Here is a 23,624-nt window from a genome sequence, read left to right on the forward strand (position 1 = left end):
CAGATCCAGTAACACTTCTCCATTTTGTCAAGTTGTTCCTCCTTTGATCCCATCCGTCGTTTCTCTAGGCCATTCAGCAACAGAGAAAACAGATTTATCTTGCCTGGCTGAGACCATTCAAGAGCCTCTTAGTAATTTAGTATCTTGTCGGATAGTACAGTGTCTACAGACTCCACTTTATGTTTTTAGGAAATGAACATCCACGTAGCCAAGAACATTTTTTCAGTTGTTCTATGAAGTGTAGGGTTGGATTCTTGGAAACGCAGTGCACACACAAAAATCAGAGACAACACACTTTATCAAGATAAAATGTCTTTGGACCGTGCACAAGGAAGAGCAAAGTGCAGATGTTGTTGTTGTTGTTGTTTAGTCGTTTAGTCGTGTCCGACTCTTCGTGACCCCATGGACCAGAGCACGCCAGGCACTTCTGTCCTCCACTGCCTCCCGCAGTTTGATCAAACTCATGCTAGTAGCTTCAAGAACACCATCCAACCATCTCATTCTCTGTCGTCCCCTTCTCCTTGTGCCCTCCATCTTTCCCAACATCAGGGTCTTTTCCAGGGAGTCCTCTCTTCTCATGAGGTGGCCAAAGTATTGGAGCCTCAGCTTCACGATCTGTCCTTCCAGTGAGCACTCAGGGCTGATTTCCTTCAGAATGGAGAGGTTTGATCTTCTTGCAGTCCATGGGACTCTCAAGAGTCTCCTCCAGCACCATAATTCAAAAGCATCAATTCTTCGGCGATCAGCCTTCTTTATGGTCCAGCTCTCACTTCCATACATCACTACTGGGAAAACCATGGCTTTTACTATACGGACCTTTGTTGGCAAGGTGATGTCTCTGCTTTTTAAGATGTTGTCTAGGTTTGCCATCGCCTTTCTCCCAAGGAGCAGGCGTCTTTTAATTTCGTAACTGCTGTCACCATCTGCAGTGATCATGGAGCCCAAGAAAGTAAAATCTCTCACTGCCTCCATTTCTTCCCCATCTATTTGCCAGGAGGTGATGGGCCCAGTGGCCATGATCTTCGTTTTTTTGATGTTGAGCTTCAGACCATATTTTGCGCTCTCCTCTTTCACCCTCATTAAAAGGTTCTTTAATTCCTCTTCACTTTCTGCCATCAAGGTTGTGTCATCTGCATATCTGAGGTTGTTGATATTTCTTCCGGCAATCTTAATTCCGGCTTGGGATTCATCCAGCCCAGCCTTTCGCATGATGAATTCTGCATATAAGTTAAATAAGCAGGGAGACAATATACAGCCTTGCCGTACTCCTTTCCCAATTTGGAACCAATCAGTTGTTCCATATCCAGTTCTAACTGTAGCTTCTTGTCCCACATAGAGATTTCGCAGGAGACAGATGAGGTGATCAGGCACTCCCATTTCTTTAAGAACTTGCCATAGTTTGCTGTGGTCAACACAGTCAAAGGCTTTTGCATAGTCAATGAAGCAGAAGTAGATGTCTTTCTGGAACTCTCTGGCTTTCTCCATAATCCAGCGCATGTTTGCAATTTGGTCTCTGGTTCCTCTGCCTCTTCTAAATCCAGCTTGCACTTCTGGGAGTTCTCGGTCCACATACTGCTTGAGCCTTCCTTGTAGAATTTTAAGCATAACCTTGCTAGCATGTGAAATGAGTGAAATTGTGCGGTAGTTGGAGCATTCTTTGGCACTGCCTTTCTTTGGGATTGGAATGTAGACTGATCTTCTCCAATCCTCTGGCCACTGCTGAGTTTTCCAAACTTGCTGGCATATTGAGTGTAGCACCTTAACAGCATCATCTTTTAAAATTTTAAACAGTTCAGCTGGAATACCATCACTTCCACTGGCCTTGTTATTTGCAGTGCTTTCTAAGGCCCATTTGACTTCACTCTCCAGGATGTCTGGCTCAAGGTCAGCAACCACACTACCTGGGGTGTACGAGACATCCATATCTTTCTGGTATAATTCCTCTGTGTATTCTTGCCACCTCTTCTTGATGTCTTCTGCTTCAGTTAGATCTTTACCACTTTTGTCCTTTATTATGGTAATCTTTGTACGAAATGTTCCTTTCATATTTCCGATTTTCTTGAACAGATCTCTGGTTCTTCCCATTCTGTTGCTTTCCTCTATTTCTTTGCATTGCTCATTTAAGAAGGCCTTCTTGTCTCTCCTTGCTGTTCTTTGGAAATCTGCATTCAATTTCCTGTATCTTTCACTATCTCCCTCGCATTTTGCTTGCCTTCTCTCCTCCGCTATTTGTAAGGCCTCGTTGGACAGCCACTTTGCTTTCTTGCATTTCTTTTTCATTGGGATGGTTTTAGTTGCTGCCTCCTGTATAATGTTGCGAGCCTCCATCCATAGTTCTTCAGGCACTCTGTCCAGCAAATCTAAATCCTTAAACCTGTTCCTCACTTCCACTGTGTATTCATAAGGGATTTGGTTTAGATTGTATCTTACCTGTCCAGTGGTTTTTCCTACTTTCTTCAGTTTAAGCTTGAATTTTGCTATAAGGAGCTGATGATCTGAGCCACAGTCAGCTCCAGGTCTTGTTTTTGCTGACTGTATAGAGCTTCTCCATCTTTGGCTGCAGAGAATATAATCAATCTGATTTCGATGTTGCCCATCTGGGGATGTCCATGTGTAGAGTCGTCTCTTGTGTTGTTGAAAAAGCGTGTTTGTGATGACCAGCTTGTTCTCTTGACAGAACTCTATTAGCCTTTGCCCTGCTTCGTTTTGATCTCCAAGGCCAAACTTGCCAGTTGTTCCTTTTATCTCTTGATTCCCTACTTTAGCATTCCAATCCCCTATAATGAGCAGAACATCCTTCTTTGGAGTCACTTCGATAAGGTTTTGTAAGTCTTCATAGAACTGGTCAATTTCAGTTTCTTCAGCACCAGTAGTTGGTGCATAAACTTGGATTACTGTGATGTTAAAAGGTCTGCCTTGGATTCGTATCGAGATCATTCTATCATTTTTGAGACTGCATCCCAGTACAGCTTTCGCCACTCTTTTGTTGACTATGAGGGCCACTCCATTTCTCTTACGGGTTTCTTGCCCACAGTAGTAGATATGGTAGTCATCCGAACTGAATTCGCCCATTCCCGTCCATTTTAGCTCACTGATGCCCAGGATGTCAATATTTATTCTTGCCATCTCATTTTTGACCACATCCAACTTACCCAGGTTCATGGTTCTTACATTCCAGGTTCCTATGCAATATTTTTCTTTACAGCATTGGACTTTCCTTTCGCTTCCATGCATATCCACAACTGAGCGTCCTTTCGGCTTTGGCCCAGCCGCTTCATCAGCTCTGGATCTACTTGTACTTGTCCTCCGCTCTTCCCCAGTAGCATGTTGGACACCTTCCGACCTGAGGGGCTCATCTTCCAGTGTCATAACTTTTATATGCCTGTTGTCTTTGTCCATGGAGTTTTCTTGGCAGGGATACTGGAGTGGCTTGCCGATTCCTACTCCAGGTGGATCATGTTTGGTCAAAACTCTCCACTATGACCTGTTCATCTTGTGTGCCCTGCTCGGCGTAGTTCATAGCTTCTCTGAGTTCTTCAAGCCCCTTCGCCACGGCAAGGCAGTGATCCATGAAGGGGAAAGTGCAGATAGACCATCCTTAAACAAATGTCACCCTCATTTCATCCACAGGGGACGTTCAGATTAGAGCATGGGTAGGCAAACTAAGGCCCGGGGGCCGGATCCAGCCCAATCGCCTTCTAAATCTGGCCTGCGGACAGTCTAGGAATCAGCATGTTTTTACATGAGTAGAACGTGTCCTTTTATTTAAAATGCATCTCTGGGTGATTTGTGGGGCCTGCCTGGTGTTTTTACTTGAGTAGAATGTGTGCTTTTATTTAAAGTGCATCTCTGGGTTATTTGTGGGGCATAGGAATTCGTTCATTTTCTCTCTCAAAATATAGTCCACCCCCCACACAAGGTCTGAGGGACAGTGGACCCGGCCCTCTGCTGAAAAAATTTGCTGACCCCTGGATTAGAGGAAGGTTCTTCTGCTAGACTGGACTCTCTGTAAGCACCATACACTTTCCCCAGTTTTACCAGGCTACCAGTCCTGAATCCTTGCTTGTGAATTACATAGGATGGCAGTGCACTTGTGGCTTTGAATGTAGGCTTGTTCCACCTGCATCAAGTGGAGGAGTGTGATCTGTAGTGACAGAGTGGTACCTGGTGTTGATAACATTCCTGCAGCCATCACATGTTGGAGGCTGGGTGTTTGCAGCTGGGGGCCCGCTCTGCTCTTCATGCAGGGAGCTTACTCGAGGGCAGCAGACTCCCCAATATAGACATTCAGCCCCCAGTGCCTAGAGAGGTGCAGGAACAGGGGTCAAAATGTTTGGGAAGGCACAGGGCCAATGGGCTCGCCCCCATGGTGGCAATTGTGGTGGGCTGGGACAGTTGAGTAGGGTTCCTGGGTTGTATCCTGTGCTAGCCATACTCAGAGTCCTGCCACTGAAATTAATGCTTTTGACTAACAAGTGCATTAATTTCAATGGGTCTTCTCTAAGTAGAACAGAGCTGGATACTTAAAACCCATGAATTATTTGTGGGATTGAGTGTAGGTATGTTTGAACACTTTTAAGGATTGTATGAAATGTATGTTTGTATGCTTGTATATTTGTAATATATGTGTATTAAAAATTCTTTTTAATAAATAGGGGGGGGAACCCATCTTTTTATTCAGTACTTCACTGTCTTTCATCTACCATGAAATTGATGAGGGAGAGAGCCATATCAGTTTCATGGGTGCCATTTTTCTTCAGCTTTCGCCTCCTGTGAAAGTGATAAGGGAAAGGGGAACAGCCCTATGACTAGAATTCTCCTTTACATAATAAAGTTTGTAAATGTGGTAGATAACCGGAGATCTCTTTGACGTGCATGATTTATTCCTATGACAGAATTAACTTTTCTCATCACAATATTTTGGGGGCTCTTTCACTTGGAATTCTAAACGTTTCTGATTATACCCAAGTCGTTAGATCCTAATGCATTTTGATGGCAAAGTAAAAATAATTCAGTCTTGTTAGTATTGCTGCCTTTTAGTAACCCAGTGCTTATTTATTGTGGCACTTGGCAGTAAATAATAATTTGTCCAAAGCAAAATCAATCAAAATCAATCATTGGAATAATATGCCAGAAGCAAACTAAAGCAGGTTTTTTTAGAAGTGATGGAGAATAAGTGGTGCTTTGCCTTATATGCTTAATATATGTAAGAGTGTTGTCACGCTACAGTTTGCTTGGCCACAGGCAGGTGGCGCTGTGATGGGAAGCAGTCTTCTTTTTGTCTTCCCGACAATTGCTGGTGTGGTTCAGTGTTCTTTTAATCCTCGTTGCCTCTGTTACAATAATCAAACTAGCAGGTGAAAGTACACACAAGGTACACACATTCAAGGCTAGAGGAAAGTCTGTTCCATAGCAGTGAAGGGGCAAGAAATGATTGTGAGGCAGCCAAGTAGTGTCAGAATCTAGGAGAGGGTCAGTTGCATAGCTGTCAACCGTCCCTTATTTGGCGGGAAACTCCCTTATCCCAGCGCTGTGTCCCGCTGCTGTCCTGGATTGTTGATGTCCCTTAAATTTCCCGGGTTACAATGCTGCCTGGGAGAAAAGGGCTACTACCCCCACCTCCCAGCCACCCCCACTCGCAGGGATAAGACCCATCCCCACAAGGGTCTGCTTACATCGCAGCAGGGCCTCGGTGAGCATCCGTCTGTCTCGGGAGATAAGGGAGATGCCTTCAGGGGAGAATGTCAGCTTGTTGGAGAGTCCCAGCACTCGCCACCCAACACACCCAAGGGCCCATAACTCCTGGGGTGTACCAGGAGCTGCAAAGATAATGTGCACTCAGGGGCGGGGGCGATCCGCCTACGGGGCGCGACTGTGGTGCTATGTGGGGGCTTCCTTCCCCGAACGAAAAGCGGCCAGCTAGCCCCCCCTTCCCTGGACTCCAGCGAGACTTTGGGAGCTCTAAGCAGGCGGAGGTAACCGCGTCCAGCCCATCCTGTCGGGCGGCAAGGCTCACCCCCTTCTTTAAAGGGCCAGCGAGGAGAGAACTATCGCTGCTTCAGCCGCCTGAGGTATCCCTTACGACTTCAGCATGCACAGCTAGATATGCAGGGTCTTGCTCGGCGCAAGATCTAGGGCACTGGCGGAGGAAGAGGAGGGTGGGGGAGCACCCAGCCCCCGGCAGCGCAATCCCGGCAGGGTGCAATCGCGGCTCCCCACCCGGCCCCCAGGCTGCGCGCCAGCCCACCCCCTGTGCCGCAGCACGAAGCTCCACCACTGCAGGCATGTGCAACAGGTCTCTTGGGAGTTGGACATGCCTGATCTAGGAGGAGGGGGATCCTTTTAGATTACCTGCTGCGCTGTTTTCCTCTGGGGCATTGTCACCTCTCGCCGGGACCTGGTAATGATCCTGAAGCCAACCTGCCCGAGCCGATGGAATGGCAGCTGAATCATCGCGCACCCTTTTTTTCTTTTGATGACCATTCCCCTCACCTATTTCCGTTGTCATTTCACAGTACTGTACACGTCCGACATGGGGGAAAGGAAAGGAGCTGGTTGACTAAAATCCTTTATTTTGGCTGCTGATCCCTTATTTTCGAGGCTGCTGGTCCCTTATTTTCAAATCTGTAAGTTGACAGCTATGGTCAGTTGAGTAGAGCAGGGGCAGAGAAGGTGGAGAAAGCAAAGCAGGTGTGACCAGGTAGCTGGACAAATAGCCAAAGGAATCTTGATCTGGAAGCAGCTGAAATTTCCAGGACCTTGGTTGACCTGACCAGGAAATAGGAACGGGACAGAAATTTGATTTTGTTTGCATTTTAATGAGAAGCAAGTCAATCCATACTTTTTGAACCAAAAACACAATTAGGCTATCCTTTGAAATTTGCAGTTCTCCGAATTTTGAAGTGCAGGTCTCCAGCTAAACAATGCATGCAAAAATGCATAGATTAGGAGGAAGTATGCATTAAAAAGTGAAGTTCTCAACAAACATACGATTACTTAGGGAGACATGAATCAGCTCTATTTCTGCATAATTCATTGGTAACATTTTCCCCTTAGAAAGTCCATTTTAATAAGGTTCCAAAAGATTTGTTACCAAGATTTATGAGTATGTTGAAATTGTTCATTAAGCCGTGCTGCTTTTATAGTATAATTTTTTTAAACCAGGAAACAGATGAGGGCAATTGCATTAATTACATCATAATAACATTGCTCGCACGGTAATCTTTGTAAACAAACACATTCTGTGAGGGAAAGAGGTTGTTAACACATTCTCTGCTTAATTAGGGTACACAGGAGTGGATCAAATTCTGCTTGAGTTGCTGATACAGAAAATCCTATGGGAGATAAGTCAACCAATATTTGTTTCTTATTGAGTCTGCAAATCTGTGTTGGATTGCCAGCATCCATTTTAGGTACCCAAGAGGCCAGGGGTATTATTTTTCCCTTCAAAATGTAAAATAATTGATAGGCAGTCGCAGGCAGAACTGTGTGTATTTTGTGAGGGGAAGGATGGCACCCTCCTGTTCCACATACAGAAAATAATGGTGTTGGCAGCTGACTCTTAGCTCACCCCTGGCAGGGTGGCAATATCCTCCACAGCAGGCTGGCTTAGGGAGGTGTAGGGCATGCCATTTGGTACACTCAGACCCTTGAGACGTTGTCGCCATTTCCCACTCCACAACATCCACCACCTCAATGGGAGGCCTGCCCTGTCCAGACATGACTTCTTCTTATTACCTGCAGAGATCCATCAGTGTTACCTCATCCTTTGCAAAGTACAGAAAGACAGTTCCTGATGGCAAAGAGCTAACGATATAAAACCTGCTACATTTTCAAAGTACTTGTTGCAGATGTTTCTTTGAATATTTCATAATAACCAGAAACACAGGTGCTTCCTGAGAAGTACAGTGGTAGCTCGGGTTAAGTACTTAATTCGTTCCAGAGGTCCGTTCTTAACCTGAAACTGTTCTTAACCTGAAGCACCACTTTAGCTAATGGGGCCTCCCGCTGCTGCTGCGCCGCCATGGCATGATTTCTGTTCTCATCCTGAAGCAAAGTGCTTAATCCTAGGTACTATTTCTGGGTTAGTGGCGTCTGTAACCTGAAGCGTATGTAACCTGAAGTGTATGTAACCCGAGGTACCACTGTAATTGTGGAAGAGGGAAGAACACAGTGGGAGGAGGGATTCACTCAAGGAGCTCCATATGAGATGCTTTCTGCTTGTTTTTTCCAGGGTGTGTTGGAATCTGGGATAACATTACCTGCTGGCACCCTGCAGAAATTGGGGAAACCGTGACAGTACCGTGTCCAAAAGTCTTCAGCAATTTTTTCAGCAAATCAGGTAATATATCTTTTATATAATGGAAATCATATTGAGGTGTGTGTGTATTTTTAAGGGTTCTCATGTGCGGGTAACAACAGCCAGAAATTAAGAAATCATTTTTGCTACGAAGAGTTCATTTTTAATTTGGTGATGGGCAACTTACATACAGAAAGGACTGTTGTTGTCATTGTCGTTGTTGTTTTAATACCTGTATCTCAAGATGTGTACACTTACAAAGGCTTACTGCATGTCTATAATCTTGAAAACATGCAAGTGATTATATTCAAGTTTGCATCAAGGCCATAGTGCTGAGCAATTTCTATGAATGTATGTCATGGGTATCAGGTCTGCAGGGTCTGTGACCCACCAAACCAAAACGCAGTCCACACCTGTATATGGTGTTCCATGGGACTCTGGGTTTTGCAGCCTGTCCAGAAAAGTGAACAAAGGGCAGAAGGGTGGAGCTTGATTATGCACCTGGTAGGCCTCACAACTGATGACTTGTGGGGCCAGCCCTATCATTAGACAGAGTGACACAGCTGCCTCAGGCTGCAGTTGCTGAGAGATGAAAAGTGGAAATAACTGTGTGTGCCACGTGGTCTGCACTGCACCCCCTATTCTGCCCTGCAGTGAGATTCAGCTGCCAATCTAGTTGGCTCTTGTACATGGAATGGGAAAAGGCACCATCTTGTCTTAGGCCACAGGCAGGAAAATATCTTCAGGGTGACCCTGATGACTGGCGGATGTCGACTGTTATAGGGACCTGCCTTTATGTGGGTTATGGGCCACATTGGACCATATCTGTCCCCGGATCTATCTAGTACACCTGGCAAGAAGCAAGAGAATGCCTTAGGAGACCCCTAGGCCAACACTTGCCCCATCTCCAGCATCATTGGACCCCTACGCAGGGGCATAGCATTTGAACAGGACCCGAGGAACAGAAGTGTATGAAACCCAACATATGCTGACCTATTTTGCACAATATTTTAGATAAGATCTGAAATATTGTGCAGGGCCTTTTTTAGAAGTGTACATTCAGCATCAGCAGAGGGTGGACCACGTTTGTGTCCTTCACTTAATGGTATAGCATGTGGCTTGTGTGTAGAAGGTCCCATGTTCAGTCCCCAGCATCTCTAGATAGGATTGGTTGTGTTCCCCATCTGAAATCCTGGACAGCCTCCGCTAGTCAGTGTAGACCATGGGTAGGCAAACTAAGCCCCGGGGGCCAGATCTGGCCCAATCGCCTTCGAAATCCGGCCCACGGACGGTCTGGGAATCAGCGTGTTTTTACATGAGTAGAATGTGCCCTTTTATTTAAAATGCATCTTTGGGTTATTTGTGGAGCCTGCCTGGTGTTTTTACATAAGTAGAATGTGTGCTTTTATTTAAAATGCATCTCGGGTTATTTGTGGGGCATAGGAATTTGTTCATTTCCCCCCCAAAAAATAGTCCGGCCCCCACAAGGTTTGAGGGACAGTGGACCGGCCCCCTGCTGAAAAAGTTTGCTGACCCCTGGTGTAGACAATATTTTGGTATGTGGACCAGTAATCTAACTCCATTATAAGGCAGCTTTCTACTTTCTATGTTTCCGTGTTCCCACCTTGCTTATGGGATGGATTCGAGGGCAAGTATTCCCAATCCAACACGCTGATCTGATTATTTTAGGGTTACGGCTCCAGTCTTATTATGGATATGTAGATTTATTTAAGCATCGCCTACTTGGCAGGTGCATGTTTATGAATTAGCGTTCAGAAGAGTTTCCTGCGATGTTTTGGGACAATAGGAAAGCCCTCCAGTTTGTTGTTCCTTCTAGAACTTTCTCTCATCTCTGCTCCTCTTCTCATAATTGGGACAAGCCTTTTAGAAACACATTATAAGCGAAATTGGGATTTGCTGTGTGTCAGAAGAATATTCATCTCTCCAGCTAGTTATTCATCACTGCAGGATCTGAAGGCTTTAATAACCCTGCCATAGATCATTCAATATCACCTTAAATAACAGTGTAGGGTAATGAAAGGCTTTTATGAAGATAATTTTATTCAAATTACGTCCCCATCTAACACATTTATAGCCGCAAATTAGTCTTCTCAAAAGCTGGACCCTAATAGAACCTCTGCCAAGTGATTTTTAAATGTCACACGGAGCCTCCTGATCTGTTGCTGACGAAGAACACACCCATACCTGGTGGAAGTATTTGGTCATTTTTCTAGTCGTGACAATACCATGGATGGATATAGGGTTTTATTTTGGGGTGGTGAGAGACAACTTAGGTTATCTGAAGTAAGCGCCAAATATAGACACATGGGTTCTCTTGACTTCAGCGTCAAGACATTCAGGGCAATCCTGATCCCTGGCTGGAAGCAGAAGGGCAGACTCAGCACTGAATCTAAAGTCCTGTCACCTCCATTGGCTTGGGAAGTGGGAAATGGCCAGTTTAGGGAAGAAGAAGAAGAAGAAGAAGAAGAAGAAGAAGAAGAAGAAGAAGAGTAGTAGTAGTAGTAGTAGTAGTAGTTTGGATTTGATATCCTGCCTTTCACTCCCCTTCAGGAGTCTCAAAGCGGCTAACATTCTCCTTTCCCTTCTTCCTCCACAACAAACCTCTGTGAGGTGAGTGGGGCTGAGAGACTTCAAAGAAGTGTGACTGGCCCAAGGTCACCCAGCAGCTGCATGTGGAGGAGCGGAGACGCGAACCCGGTTCCCCAGATTATGAGACTACCGCTCTTAACCACTACACCACACTGGCACACTGGGAGCTTGCTGCTGGTTACCACTGGTGGTAGCTTCTTACCTGCCAGGGTGAAACTAGGCCTCCATTGTGACTGGGCAACCACCACCACCACCACACCAACACTCCTCTCTGCTGGTGGAGGCTAGTGATGGTATACATTACTATAGGTTATAGTAGATTGGCAGCAGGAGCCTCAAGTCACCTGTGAGGGACAACGTTTTTAGTGAATTAGAATTCCATTCCTGATTGCTACACTTTCACCCCTTTTGTTTAGGAAATATCAGCAAAAATTGTACAAGTAATGGTTGGACAGATATATTTCCAGATTTCTTCTTTGCTTGTGGATATAAAGAAGTTGACGAAGACAGCGCGGTAAGTCAAACAATTCTATGACTCGGAATCGAATGTACTGGAGAACTATTGAAATTTTAAGCTGCCAATTTGTGTTAATTAAAGGAAAACAAAATCAAGCTAAATGTTAGAGATGGAACACCATCCATATCAGTTTTAGAAAGTGCAACATAAAACACTGCTCCTGGAAGACTGCATAAGTCCATCTTAATTGTAGTGGCCCAAACCAATTGGCCTTTATGGGTCAAAACCAGCACCTAGAGTGGATTTTAGAAGGCAGTATGGACCCAGTGGAGATGCTGGAACACTGGTCGAATGTTCTAGAAATTCTAATTCTGCATATGTACTAAATCAAATATGCCTTATCATCAAATAAATCTTGTGTTGTCCATATTTGTTGACGTTTTCCTCCTGTGACACTGCTGACTAACTGCGCAAAGATTTTAAAACCAAATGATAAACTCTACCTCATACAATCTTGTTTCCTACAGTATTCACTCAATCAATTTTTGGGACCATTTTCAGGACCATACTAGGCCTCGTTTGAGAAATCATCCATTTTTTTTTATAAAAAAAAGATAATGCACCATGGTGCTGTGGAGGTAGAATTAAATCTTGCACTCTTTCCCCCATCAAAATCACACACCCCTAGCTGCTATTTGTCCCTACAGAGCAAAACAAAGGGGAGTTCGTTGGGAGCTGGGTGGTTGTAGTGGAGTGGGATAGAGTCTGTGGGTAGGTTGAGTTAGTGTAGCGAAATAAGTTGAGTCAGGAACAGTTAGGAGCTAGGAAGACAAGTACCGTATTTTTTGCACCATAACACTCACTTTTTTCCTCCTAGAAAGTAAGGGGAAATGTCTGTGCATGTTATGGAGCGAATGCCTATGGATGGCGGGGGGATCTGCTGCAGTCGTGAGCAGAGGATCCATGGCTCCCCTTCCTTCCCTCCTTCGTGGCTTGCTTTGAAACAGCTATTTAGCCGCTGAGTTGGGGGGGGAGGAGAGGAGTGTAAGCGGCTCCTGTCCACTTGGCTCCTTTAAAGCAAGCAGGCTCTCTGTCCCTCTCTCCTCCCCACTCAGCTGGCTAAATAGCAGCAAAGTTTTTCAGCGAGCCGGGGAGGATGGAGAGAAGCAGAGCCTGCTTGCTTCTCCTCTTATACCCCTCTTCTGCATTATTAACAGCATCCTTCTCCACCCACCCCACGCGTGTTCCTTGGCCCTTGAGTGCTTTTCCTTCCCTCCCCACTTAAAACGTTGTTACAAAGCATGGATCCACATGGATCCTCAGGATTTTTGCATTGGGCTACCTCAAACTCACCGTCAGATCACATGTCTGTGGCCACAGCATGAACCACAAAAATCATACATCCACTGTTTCGTTTAGAATATTTTTTTTCTTGTTTTCCTCCTCTAAAAACTATGTGCGTGTTATGGTTGGGTGTGTGTTATAGAGCGAAAAATACGGTAAATATTTGAGAGGTGGTTTAGTGAGTGAGAGCAGGTAGTGGAAGTTATAGGTCTGGATAGGCACCCTATCATTGTAATTGACCGATACCGTTTATGAAACCACACACTTGTTAAACTGCAATAAATAAACAGAAGTTTATGTTCCAATTTAATCCTGACTGGACTCAGTATTGTACCAGGTAGGGCCTGGGTGGTGGCAGCGAGAAATCAAGTGGTGGCACAGGGATCAATAGACGGTGAAACATCTGGGGACCCTGTGTGATCGTCACACCTTGAGGGCCTGTGTCCCTGTGGAAGGGATTTACTTGAAGACAAGGCCTGTGGTGTAAAGGTTACACAGAAGTCACCTTTACGGTGGGATGACTGGGAAACATTTCTGTGATGCTGGTCCTGCTCTAGCATTTTGTGGCCATGCTGGCGATCTCTACCACCACCATCCCAAAAAAAATATTACAATGGAAATTACAAGTCGTTCATGTTGACATATTTTTACAATGCTGTAGTTATTTTCTAAAGGAATGTGGGTGAAAACCTTCAGGCCTATTTCTGAGGAAACATACTGATCACTGAGGTTGTTGTTGTTGTTATGGTTGATTCCCATGAGGCACCCCAAAGCAATTTATAGTTGTTCTCCTTGGCCTTGGGATGTAGGTGGTTTTGGTCACGGGATAAACCAATTCAGCTGGTTAGGTGGAAGCGGGCTCTTCAGAACCACAAACCCCTCTCACCACCCCTCACATAGCTGAAGCCGTGTGCCTAACGCAGCATCCTCCATGGTCTTGCTGTTTCCCTCTACAGTGAAATTGCACATGCTCTGGTCTCTGAAAACTGTGCTGTGATGGGTGGATTCCAGCTCCAGGCAATAGATTAGAAATAGGGATTCAGAAGTGACCCATGCCTTTTAATGTCTTCACTGCACATTAGACAGAAGGAGACTGTAGGATTTGAAACTGTGCCACATCAAACTGCAGGCAGAATATTGATTATTATTTTTTAAATGGCCACCCCGCAGAAAACTGATTTGCATGGAGAACGCTTGCTCACCAGGGGAAAATATTTAGCCTAACTCTCCCACTGAAATTCTAGTTTCCCTGTCCCCCCGTGCATGTTTAAGGGGGAGGGCATTTCTGTCCCTGCCACTTCAGAATCTGATCTTTTTTTGTGAGGGGTATAGAATGGTTCCAAGAAAGCTTTAAAAGCCCCATCTAGAAATTTATGATAGATGAAGATGTCATATTATGTGTGTGCCCCTATTACTCTTTGCTTAATATATCTCTGCAAAGGCATGTTTCCTCCTGTGGGTTTTGACAACTATTATTAGCTTACTTCTGGTCTTTCTCATTTTGTTCTGTCAGAGCCATGCATGTAGACACAGGGAACATTTGAACACCGTGTATATGTGGATAGCAGCTGCCTATAGACCTACTGAAGCTTTCCCCCACTTTTGTTCCTTTTTAATTACAAACAGGAAAAGCCTTTTTAAATATATCTGCACCTATATGGATATACATATTGCAATAATTAGGGGATCTGAGGAGGCTAAGCAATTTAATTTTTCCAAGGAAGCAGAATGCAAACATTCAGAGTTTTCCAGTAAGGGGGAGGTGAGATATATTCCCTTGAGTGACGCATGTCACACTGTACTGCATGTGTTAATAAAAGCTGTGGGCTTACCAAGCAACCACCATCCCAGAGACTATAGGAAACATGGAATTTCCCCCTCCAAGGGCAGAAAGAGATTGCTTCTATCTCAGAGAGGGAGCTCTAGTGCCAGATTTCCCCTCCATGCTACTGCGGTAACTTTCACAGTCCTTCTCTCTCTGATGTTCAGCATAACCTTTAACTCCTCTGTCTCCTGTGCCTCCCATATTCCGTTCACCACCCAGCCATATTCGATAGCATTGCAACAAAATTGCCTCTCTTCTCTATCCACATGGCCACTTGCCTAGACTACTGCCACCGTCTCCTCCCTGGTTTGCCATTCTCTCACCACAGTCCCTTCATATCAATCCCACACCCTGCTGCCAAAACTATTCACGCGTTGATCACATGACACTTTACTTAAACTTAGCTCTGGCTTCCCGTTTTCTTCTAGGTTCAGCATAAGCTCCTCATCCTGACTTTCAAAGCCTTCCATGGACTTTTGCCCTCCTCTTATCCTACTCCCATTCGTATCGGTAACCATCCCAGTCCATGATTTTCACTCCTCCAGCTCCACCACCCTCTGCTTTCTGAAGGTCTCCTGCTCCCTTAGATCCAATCCAAATTCCACCCCCAAGCTCCTACAAAGGGGGGTGATTTGCAGGCTTAAGAGCTTTGTGTTCTCTCTTCTGCAACTAAGAGAAGCTCCGAAGAAGGGACTTACTGTAAGGTGGAAAATCAGTGCAGCAACAACTGGTTTTTTAAAAATTCCTCCTTACCCCCTTGTTGTTGTTGCTTAGTCGTTTAGTCATGTACGACTCTTTGTGACCCCATGGACCAGAGCACGCCAGGCACTCCTGTCTTCCACTGCCTCCCGCAGTTTGGTCAAACTCATGCTGGTAGCTTCGCGGACACTATCCAACCATCTCGTCCTCTGTCGTCCCCTTCTCCTTGTGCCCTCCATCTTTCCCAACATCAGGGTCTTTTCCAGGGAGTCTTCTTTTCTCATGAGGTGGCCAAAGTATTGGAGTCTCAGCTTCAGGATCTGTCCTTCCAGTGAGCACTCAGGGCTGATTTCCTTAAGAATGGATAGGTTTGATCTTCTTGCAAGTCCATGGGACTCTCAAGAGCCTCCTCCAGCACCATAATTCAAACGCATCAATTCTACAGTGATCAGGCTTCTTGACCTGGATTCAATTCAAATAACACTCCCCCACCATAAAGCTATTTGTCTGTGGTGTTTATTTTTGGAGGGGTGGCCTGCCCCATCATGGCTCAAAACTGCTGACAGCAGCAGAGACACTTGCTCATAAGGCAGGTTCATGACAGGAAAGGCAGATGCAAAGAACAGGACCTTGGACAGAGCACCATGGAAGGGGCCAGCTGGTGCTAGAAAAGCTGGTGCCTCCGGTGAGTGAAGAGGCCTTCTAAAGGCTGGCTGGCCTTGCCCTGCTGTTGGCCTTCCCTTCCCTGAGAAGCTGGCTTGGCTCCTCAAGTGCCATTGTCCAATCTGCAGCCATTGGCTCCTTTCACAGAGATGGGAAACCCGTGACCCTCCAAATGTTCATGGAGGAGAGGGTTATTGAAGGCTACTAGCCATTATGGCTAAGCCAAGCCACCACAGTTGAAGGCAACAATGCCCCTGAATATCAGTCGCTGGAAAACATAGGAGGGCAGAGGGCTCTTGCACTCAGGTCCTGCTTGCGAGCTTCCCACAGGTTGGCCATTGTGAGAATTTGATGTCAGAAGGGTCTGGAAACTAAACCTTGTGAGGAACACTTGAAGGAGTTGGGTATGTTTAGCCTGGGAAAGAGGAGACTGAGAGGAGATATGATAGCCACCTTCAAATATCTCAAGGGCTGTCTTGTGGAAGGTGGGGCAAACTTGTTTTCTCTTGCTCTGGAGGGTAGGACTCGAAACAATAGCTTCAAGTTACAAGAATTAGAGATTATGACTAAACATCAGGAAGAACTTGCTGATAGTAAGAGTTGTTGGACAATGGAACAGACTCCCTCGGGGGCTCGTGGAACTCTCCTTCCTTGGAGGTTTTTAAGCAGAGGTTGGATGGCCATCTGCCATGGAAGCTTTAGTTGAGATTCCTGCATTGCAGGGGGTTAGACTAGATGACTCTCTTCCAACTCTACAATTCTGATTCTGTGTCTCAAAGGGCCATTGGCCTGATCCAGCTACAGAGCTCTTCCTAGGTTCTTATGTTGTCCTTATGATGTTGGGCTCCAAAACCCGGCCTGCATAGGCCATGATCAGGAATGTTGGGAGTTGTTGTCCAACAATATCTGGAGGGTCCCACCCCAGTGTGATGTACTCATCAGAGTGCTGAGCTCAGACTTGGGAGACCAGGATTCAAATCTCTATTGAGCCGTGAAGTTTACTGGGTGACCTTGGGCCAGTCACCATCTCTCAGCCTCACCTACCCCACAAGGTTGTTGAGATACAAGTGTAACAACAGCAGCAGTAGTAGACCCAAAGAACCAAATATTAGATTTATACGGCATCCAAAGACTAGCTCATTATAGTGCAGGGCTGCCACCATTCTGCATGCTCATGAACTAAGCTGAGTACAAAGTTGGCAGCTGCTCCACTGCCAGGAGACCCAAATTGCGGTAGGTCCTGGAGGTGGGTCAACACAGAAAGGCCCCACTGAGGACAGCCTGCCAAAGCCCCACCAAATATCTGGAACGGTCCTAAGCTCCACAGTGGTACCTTGGTTCCCAAACAGCTTGGCTCCTGAACAAATCGGCTCCCAGACGCTGCAAACCCAGAAGTGAGTGTTCCAGTTTGCGAATGATTTTCGGAAGCCGAATGTCTGACTCAGTTTCCGCGGCTTCCGATTGAGTGCTGGAAGCTCCTGCAGCCAATCGGAAGCCGCGTGTAATGGGAATTAGGGGTTGCTCGTGCGTAAGTTGCCGCCACTCTCGGTGAGGTTGCCTGGAAAACCCTTTCCCTGGCTGGACAGTCCTGATTCTGCGTCTGTCTCAGTCACTGGCAGAATCCGTCAGTGGGTGTTTCCTGAACTTCTTCCAACATAAAAGTTCCTTGACGGATAGTCTCCGCCTAGCCTCCCTGCGCGGAAGTCTTCTGCGCAGGGTGGGTGTGGGCAGTGGAGGACCAATGCTCTCCCCGCTGGTCTCTGGCGAAGAGTCCTGGAGCCATCCCTCCGAAGCCCGCCTCCACCCGCCTTTCTCCCTGGTGTAACGCTGATTTCCTTCCCCGGTCACTGAGTCCCCTCCTTTCCTGCTGGGACCTTCTCCGGCATCGCTCGGGAGCCCTTCCTCCACTCCTGACTGCGATGGCAGTTCCCTGACATCGCGCCTTGGTTTTCAAACCATTTTGGGAGTCAAACAGAGTCCCAGAATGGATTAAGTTTGAGAACCAAGGTACGGCTGTACTATGCTACACATGTCCTGATTAAATTGCTATGGCCGACTCAGGCAACATTTCTGTGAAATTATGTATTTCTTGCCTGATGCTATACTTTATTATACTTGATATTCTGATTTACTAGGAGGGGGGCAAAGCAGAATATTTGATCACACACTTTTGCCTTCAAAATTGAAGTGCAGGAAAATGAAAATGCTAATGAAGCATATATGCTTGGAACGAATCTTTGCAAGCTTCTTATCTCTAAAACAAAGTAATAAGGCCATTTTTATTGAGGGGGAGTGCCCTTCGCATTGCATAATGCAATCAAATCTTCTAAATCTGTACAGTGCAGAACGGATTGAAGCTATGACATTTTATTATGGTGCTTTCTTGCATCTGACAGGGAGTGTCTGTAGCAGCAAGAACAGTCTGATTTGGAGAAAAGCTGTTTCCTGGTGTGACAGTATATTTTAAGTAATTAAAATAAAGCTTCTATGTTTTCCACGTTATTTGCAACTGGTAGGCTGTGCATGTGACTGCTGTGATTTGCAAAATAATGTCAATTTAAAAAACCAGCCGCCATGATGGGGGCTGGCTGCAGGCAGTGGAAATGTTGGGCATTTGCTGGGGCTGCAAGACTAGCAGGTGAGGGCCCCTGAACCAAGAGTACCCACCTTTTCAATATGCACAGAAGGCACAAGAAGGTCAGAAACTGTGTGTCAGGGGATGTACTGAGGAGGAGTGGTGGGGGCCGCCCCCGCTTCTCCTGAACTTCCCGAGGACAGTGTAGATTTAGAACAGTGGTTTGCAGAAGGACATAGTTCAGAGACTGCAGAGCGGAAAAGCTGGGAAATACTGGGAGAGGAACAGCAGGAAGAAGGAACACTGGGGAATTGACAGCTGACAGACTCAGTGTCTTTAGAGAGCATTCCTGAGCCCCCCTCTCCCAGGACTAGACGGGCATTGAAGGTAGTGGAACAGAAAGCTCAGAGGCAAAAAACCCAAGTCAGGGATAATGTTAGATAAGAGAGGGTTAGGCTTTACTCGGAGCAATGCCATTATTTAATAGGGACTACATTCCTTTGTCTCTCTCTGTGACTACTGAATAAATTACGTGGTAAGGACTCTTCTTGTTTACCTGCTTTTTTTGCTGCCACCGGGGGAGGGATAGGATTCCCTGAACCTTGACACTGTGAGAAAAAATTCTATTTGCACCTTCCCATCTTCTTCCAGGTCAAAGGGGCCCACGGAGAGCCCTTTGACATGATGCTCATATTCCACCTCCACTGTTGGGGGCAGTATAACTAGGAACACCCGTTCCTGAGGAACACAAGTAGTCATGTTGCCTTCAGGTGCTGCTTGTGATCTTCCCATAGCCAACTGGTTGGCCACTATGAGAACAGGATGCTGGACCAAATGGGCATCTGGCCTGATCCAGAACAGCTTTTCCTATGTCAGGGGTCTGCAACCCGCGGCTCCGGAGCCGCATGTGGCTCTTTTACACCTTTGCTGCGGCTCCGGGGCAAATACTAGCGAGGGGAGGAGGCGTATTGTGCGCCCCGACACTCCCCACTGTAGCAGGCGCTGTACTGGCTGTGATGTCGCATGGGGGCGGTGCGTGCGTTAGTCACGCACCGTCCCGACGTCACCTTCCCGCCCACCCGCCCGCTACATTGTAAGGAGCATGTACACTGGTCACTGCATTGAAAGGGGGCATGTACGCTGGTCACTGTTTTGAAGGGGAGTGAAGAACACACACACACACAAAGGTAGCTTGTTAATTTAACGTTTATTTCTATGAGGAGGAGTAATTCTGAGGGGTCAAACAAAGAAATAATAAAAAAGTGACAAAAAGTTATTTTTATAATGACGAGTTTTGCGGCTCCCAGTTTTTTTTTCTTCGGAAACGGGTCCTAGTGGCTCTTTTTGTCTTAAAGGTTGCAGACCCCTGTCCTATGTTGTTATTGCCCTTGAGTCCTGCTTGTGGGCTTCCTGGAGGAGGTGTTTAGTTGGTAAGCAGGAGATGGGGCTAGATGAACCTCAGATAAATTTTTCGAAGCAGAACAGTTAGGACTAGAGGTGGCAGCTTGTGAGGGTGATGGGTGTGTTGCATGTGTGAGCTTTGTGCCTCCCTAAGTCGGGCAGAAACTTCCCAGGCTTTGGGAAAGGTGCTGGAGCCTCCTTTTCAAAGCCGAAAGGGTTTTGGGAAGGTGGCAGGAGGGCTCTTGGACCTTGTTGCAAGCAAAAATCCACATCTCTCTGCAAGGAGAACAGTTGGCTACTCTAAATCTTCCTCCTTCCAGCAATATCCTGGGCGCATTCTTTGTTCTCTAATATGGACAGACCTCCTAGTTCTTGGGGAGGGAGCACCCCCCACACTCTCTAATGATGTCTCTGCTGGCTGTTCCCTCCCTTCTGTTTCTTTTTCCATTATCTCGTAACTCGGTAACTCTTGCCTAAGCTGTTCAGTGCCTGTGTCTCTCTCTGCTCCTGAAACCGCTGGAAACATGGAGGGCGAATTTTTCCCCTCCTCTTTCTCCTCTTCAAAGAGGAGCTGATCTGCCTGAGAATGCATTTCCCAATCATCTGATTCATACGGTTTCCTGGCAGGATGCTAGATCCCTGGTGCCTCCTTCCCAAAGCTGAAAGGGCTTTGGGAAGGTGGTGGAAAGGCTCTTGGGCCCTGTTGGAGCATCATGCCACCCTCGCTAAGCCAGGCAGAAGGCTCCCAGGCTTTGTGAAAGAGGCGCCAGACTTTAATACTCTATTGTTTACCAGGAACCTTTAGGGGAAAAGCCTAGACCCACCAGTCCTCTGATGGCACACCACTGACGGACCTTTCTTCTGACCTAACATGCCTCTTCCTGCATTCTTAAGCTGTGGTTTCATGTCAAGCAGTGTCAAATGTGAAACTGCAGCACGACTCATTCCGGAGAGATGACTGTCGAATTCTGGTAGATTCTGGAAGTCTCTGTAGACCCCGCAGCAACAAGGTTGACCTTTTGGCTAACAACTTTTTTCGCCTTGCTAAGCAAAAGTGCGAAATATGCTCTGAAGTGGAAAGAACGGCCTGTCAAGCCACGCTCAAGCAAGCTAACTTTAGTATATTATAGCCAGCAAGCATATTAATAGAAAGCTGCATAGATTTTTTTTCTGCATGGCTAGATAGATTAGATATATTTTTACAGTTCTTTGGTTGAAAGAAATGTACTTTGGGCCATGTATGCAATGAACTCTCACATAATTGGGAATGGCTTTCAGATCAATAGGCACCAATTCTATTGAAGCATCCGTAGATTTATATTCACCATACTCACTTGGTTATTAAAAAAAACATTTCATTAAACAGAATTTAAAAATAGCCCCCCAATACAGGATTTTCAATAACATTACATCCAGGAAATTAAAACGTAGTAATTTTCATTTGGTGCAAGAGATACAAATTAAATGCATTATCTCTATCACCGCACCCTTTTTGTATTTCTGAGGCAGCTAGCAACATGTGTCCTTGCATGTCATCTCTGTATGCAAATAAAATTAAGGGTTTTGTGCCTTGCAGGGGTCTAATACAATCTGTGATCCCCCTCCCAAGTGTGCAGTAGTCCAAACATTTTTATGCCAAGCTCTCGTTCTTCCAAGGAATTTCATCTCTGAATTACTGGTTGTCATGCTGCCACCAACAAACAAGATCAATATAATAGTAATTTATAATAATAATAATAATAATAATAATAATAATAATAATAATAATAATAATATATAATTCACCTTACTTTTCCATCTATAAGACGCCCCCATGTATAAGACGCACCCTATTTTGGGGGACTCGGATTTAAGAAAATAGGGGGAGATGGCAGAGTTGTGAGCTATTTGGGGGGGGGGTTGCCGAAAATTGCTCACCCGCAAGCGTCCAAAAATCCACCTCTTGTCTGTCCCCAGAAGCTGCCAATCATCCGCCCAATTGCCACAGTGTCAGCCAATCAACACCAGCCATTGATGCAGCAACCAATAACACGCCCAATAGTTGCTGACATCCGCAGCAGCAACAAATCAAATGTCTACCCTATGCACTATCCATGTATAAGACGACCCCCACTTTTTAGCATAATTTTTAAAGTAAAAAACCTAGTCTTATACACGGAAAAGTACAGTATACCCCACCTATCTGGGCGGCTTCCAACAAAATATTAAAAATACAGTTCTTTACATTCAATATTATGGTTTGATCTCTCAAATATTGATAAGGAAAACAGTTCCAGAGTTAAGGCTTGGATAGTGCCGAATGCACTGCAGTGGCCACTTCCTGGCCCCTTCTTTTAATGAGAGGGTTGCCCATGAGTACTATGAAGGTCAAATGCCTAAGGTCCTGGAGAGGAGAGGTATTGCTGGGTCTACATATGGAAGATGCAAATGTTATTCTGTGCATGATTCCTTGGCACTGCTATAAATCATCCAGTTTTGGTGAATGTTCTATTTATGCTCTTCTTACGGTGACCGATGCATGCAAATTGTTTCTTTTGTAGATTTTCTATGTTTTGGTGAAAGCGATTTACACCCTTGGACACAGTGCGTCTCTCATTGCTCTGACTACAGGAAGTATAATTCTTTGCCTTTTTAGGTAAGTATACCTAAAAATCGGGATGGGGTAGTAAGCTGTTTATTAAGCTACAGTCCCCCTCTCCACTTACCTAGAGTAAGCCCCGCTGAATATAATGAGACATGGTTACAGTTGCAGGCCTAGTCCCACTGAAATCTATGCGGCGAAATTGTGACTAACATAGTCTGAATCCAACCCATAGCGATGCTTGAATAGCTGTCAAAACAAAGCGGCCAATTGTAGATGCTAATGAAATACAGAACCAGCATAAACAACTGCCATTAAAAACATTTTAGTTAATATATTCTGTCATTGGTTTGTGAAGAAATGACATTTGCAGGTTTTTCTTTAAGGATGGGTATTCGTTTTGCTAAGAGTAAGAAAAATGATACTCACTTGCTCTTCCGTTTTTGTATCCTTTCCCCATGTGTAGGAAACTTCACTGCACTAGGAACTATATACATTTGAATTTGTTCCTGTCCTTCATTCTAAAAGCAATCTCTGTCTTGGTCAAAGATGAGATCCTCTATTCTGGTAGTAACACAGTTCACTGCTCAGAGGATCAACCATCCTGGGTAAGAAAACAAATTGCTATAACTTGAAGCATTTTTATCTTTCCTGTGCTGTGTTTTTGGGTGCGTGAGAGAGCATTAGGGACACGGGTGGCGCTGTGGGTTAAATCACAGAGCCTAGGACCTGCCGATCAGAAGGTCGGCGGTTCAAATCCCCTTGACGGGGTGAGCTCCCGTTGCTCGGTCCCTGCTCCTGCCAACCTAGCAGTTCGAAAGCACGTCAAAGTGCAAGTAGATAAATAGGTACCGCTCTGGGGGGAAGGTAAACGGCATTTCCGTGCACTGCACTGGTTCGCCAGAAGCGGCTTAGTCATGCTGGCCACATGACCCAGAAGCTGTACGCCTGCTCCCTCGGCCAATAAAGCGAGATGAGTGCCGCAACCCCAGAGTTGGTCACGACTGGACCTAATGGTCAGGGGTCCCTTTACCTTTTTAAGAGAGCATTATATTAGTAGCAGACAGGTTGCATAAAGACTCGTGTGCAGTGGCACCAATCTATGGGGCCAAGATGCCTTCGGGCCCCGCAATATTTGTTGGGAGGGAGCTGGGCCCCCTTCATGTAGAG

The 23,624-nt window shown here is 45.7% G+C and overlaps 1 protein-coding gene across 1 annotated transcript in view; it reads left to right on the plus strand.

Annotated features, from left to right (window-relative positions):
- Positions 1 to 23,624, plus strand: part of VIPR2 (vasoactive intestinal peptide receptor 2) — a 56,509-nt gene that overhangs the window by 19,904 nt on the left and 12,981 nt on the right. The window contains exons 3-6 of the mRNA XM_082192521.1: positions 8,234 to 8,341; positions 11,326 to 11,423; positions 22,414 to 22,508; positions 22,921 to 23,062. Coding sequence (XP_082048647.1) covers positions 8,234 to 8,341; positions 11,326 to 11,423; positions 22,414 to 22,508; positions 22,921 to 23,062 — 443 coding nt within the window. The remainder of the gene's footprint in view (positions 1 to 8,233; positions 8,342 to 11,325; positions 11,424 to 22,413; positions 22,509 to 22,920; positions 23,063 to 23,624) is intronic.

This window comes from Podarcis vaucheri (genome assembly GCF_965113315.1).
Source record: "Podarcis vaucheri genome assembly, chromosome: 12".
In the NCBI taxonomy this organism is placed as follows: Eukaryota; Metazoa; Chordata; class Lepidosauria; order Squamata; family Lacertidae; genus Podarcis; species Podarcis vaucheri.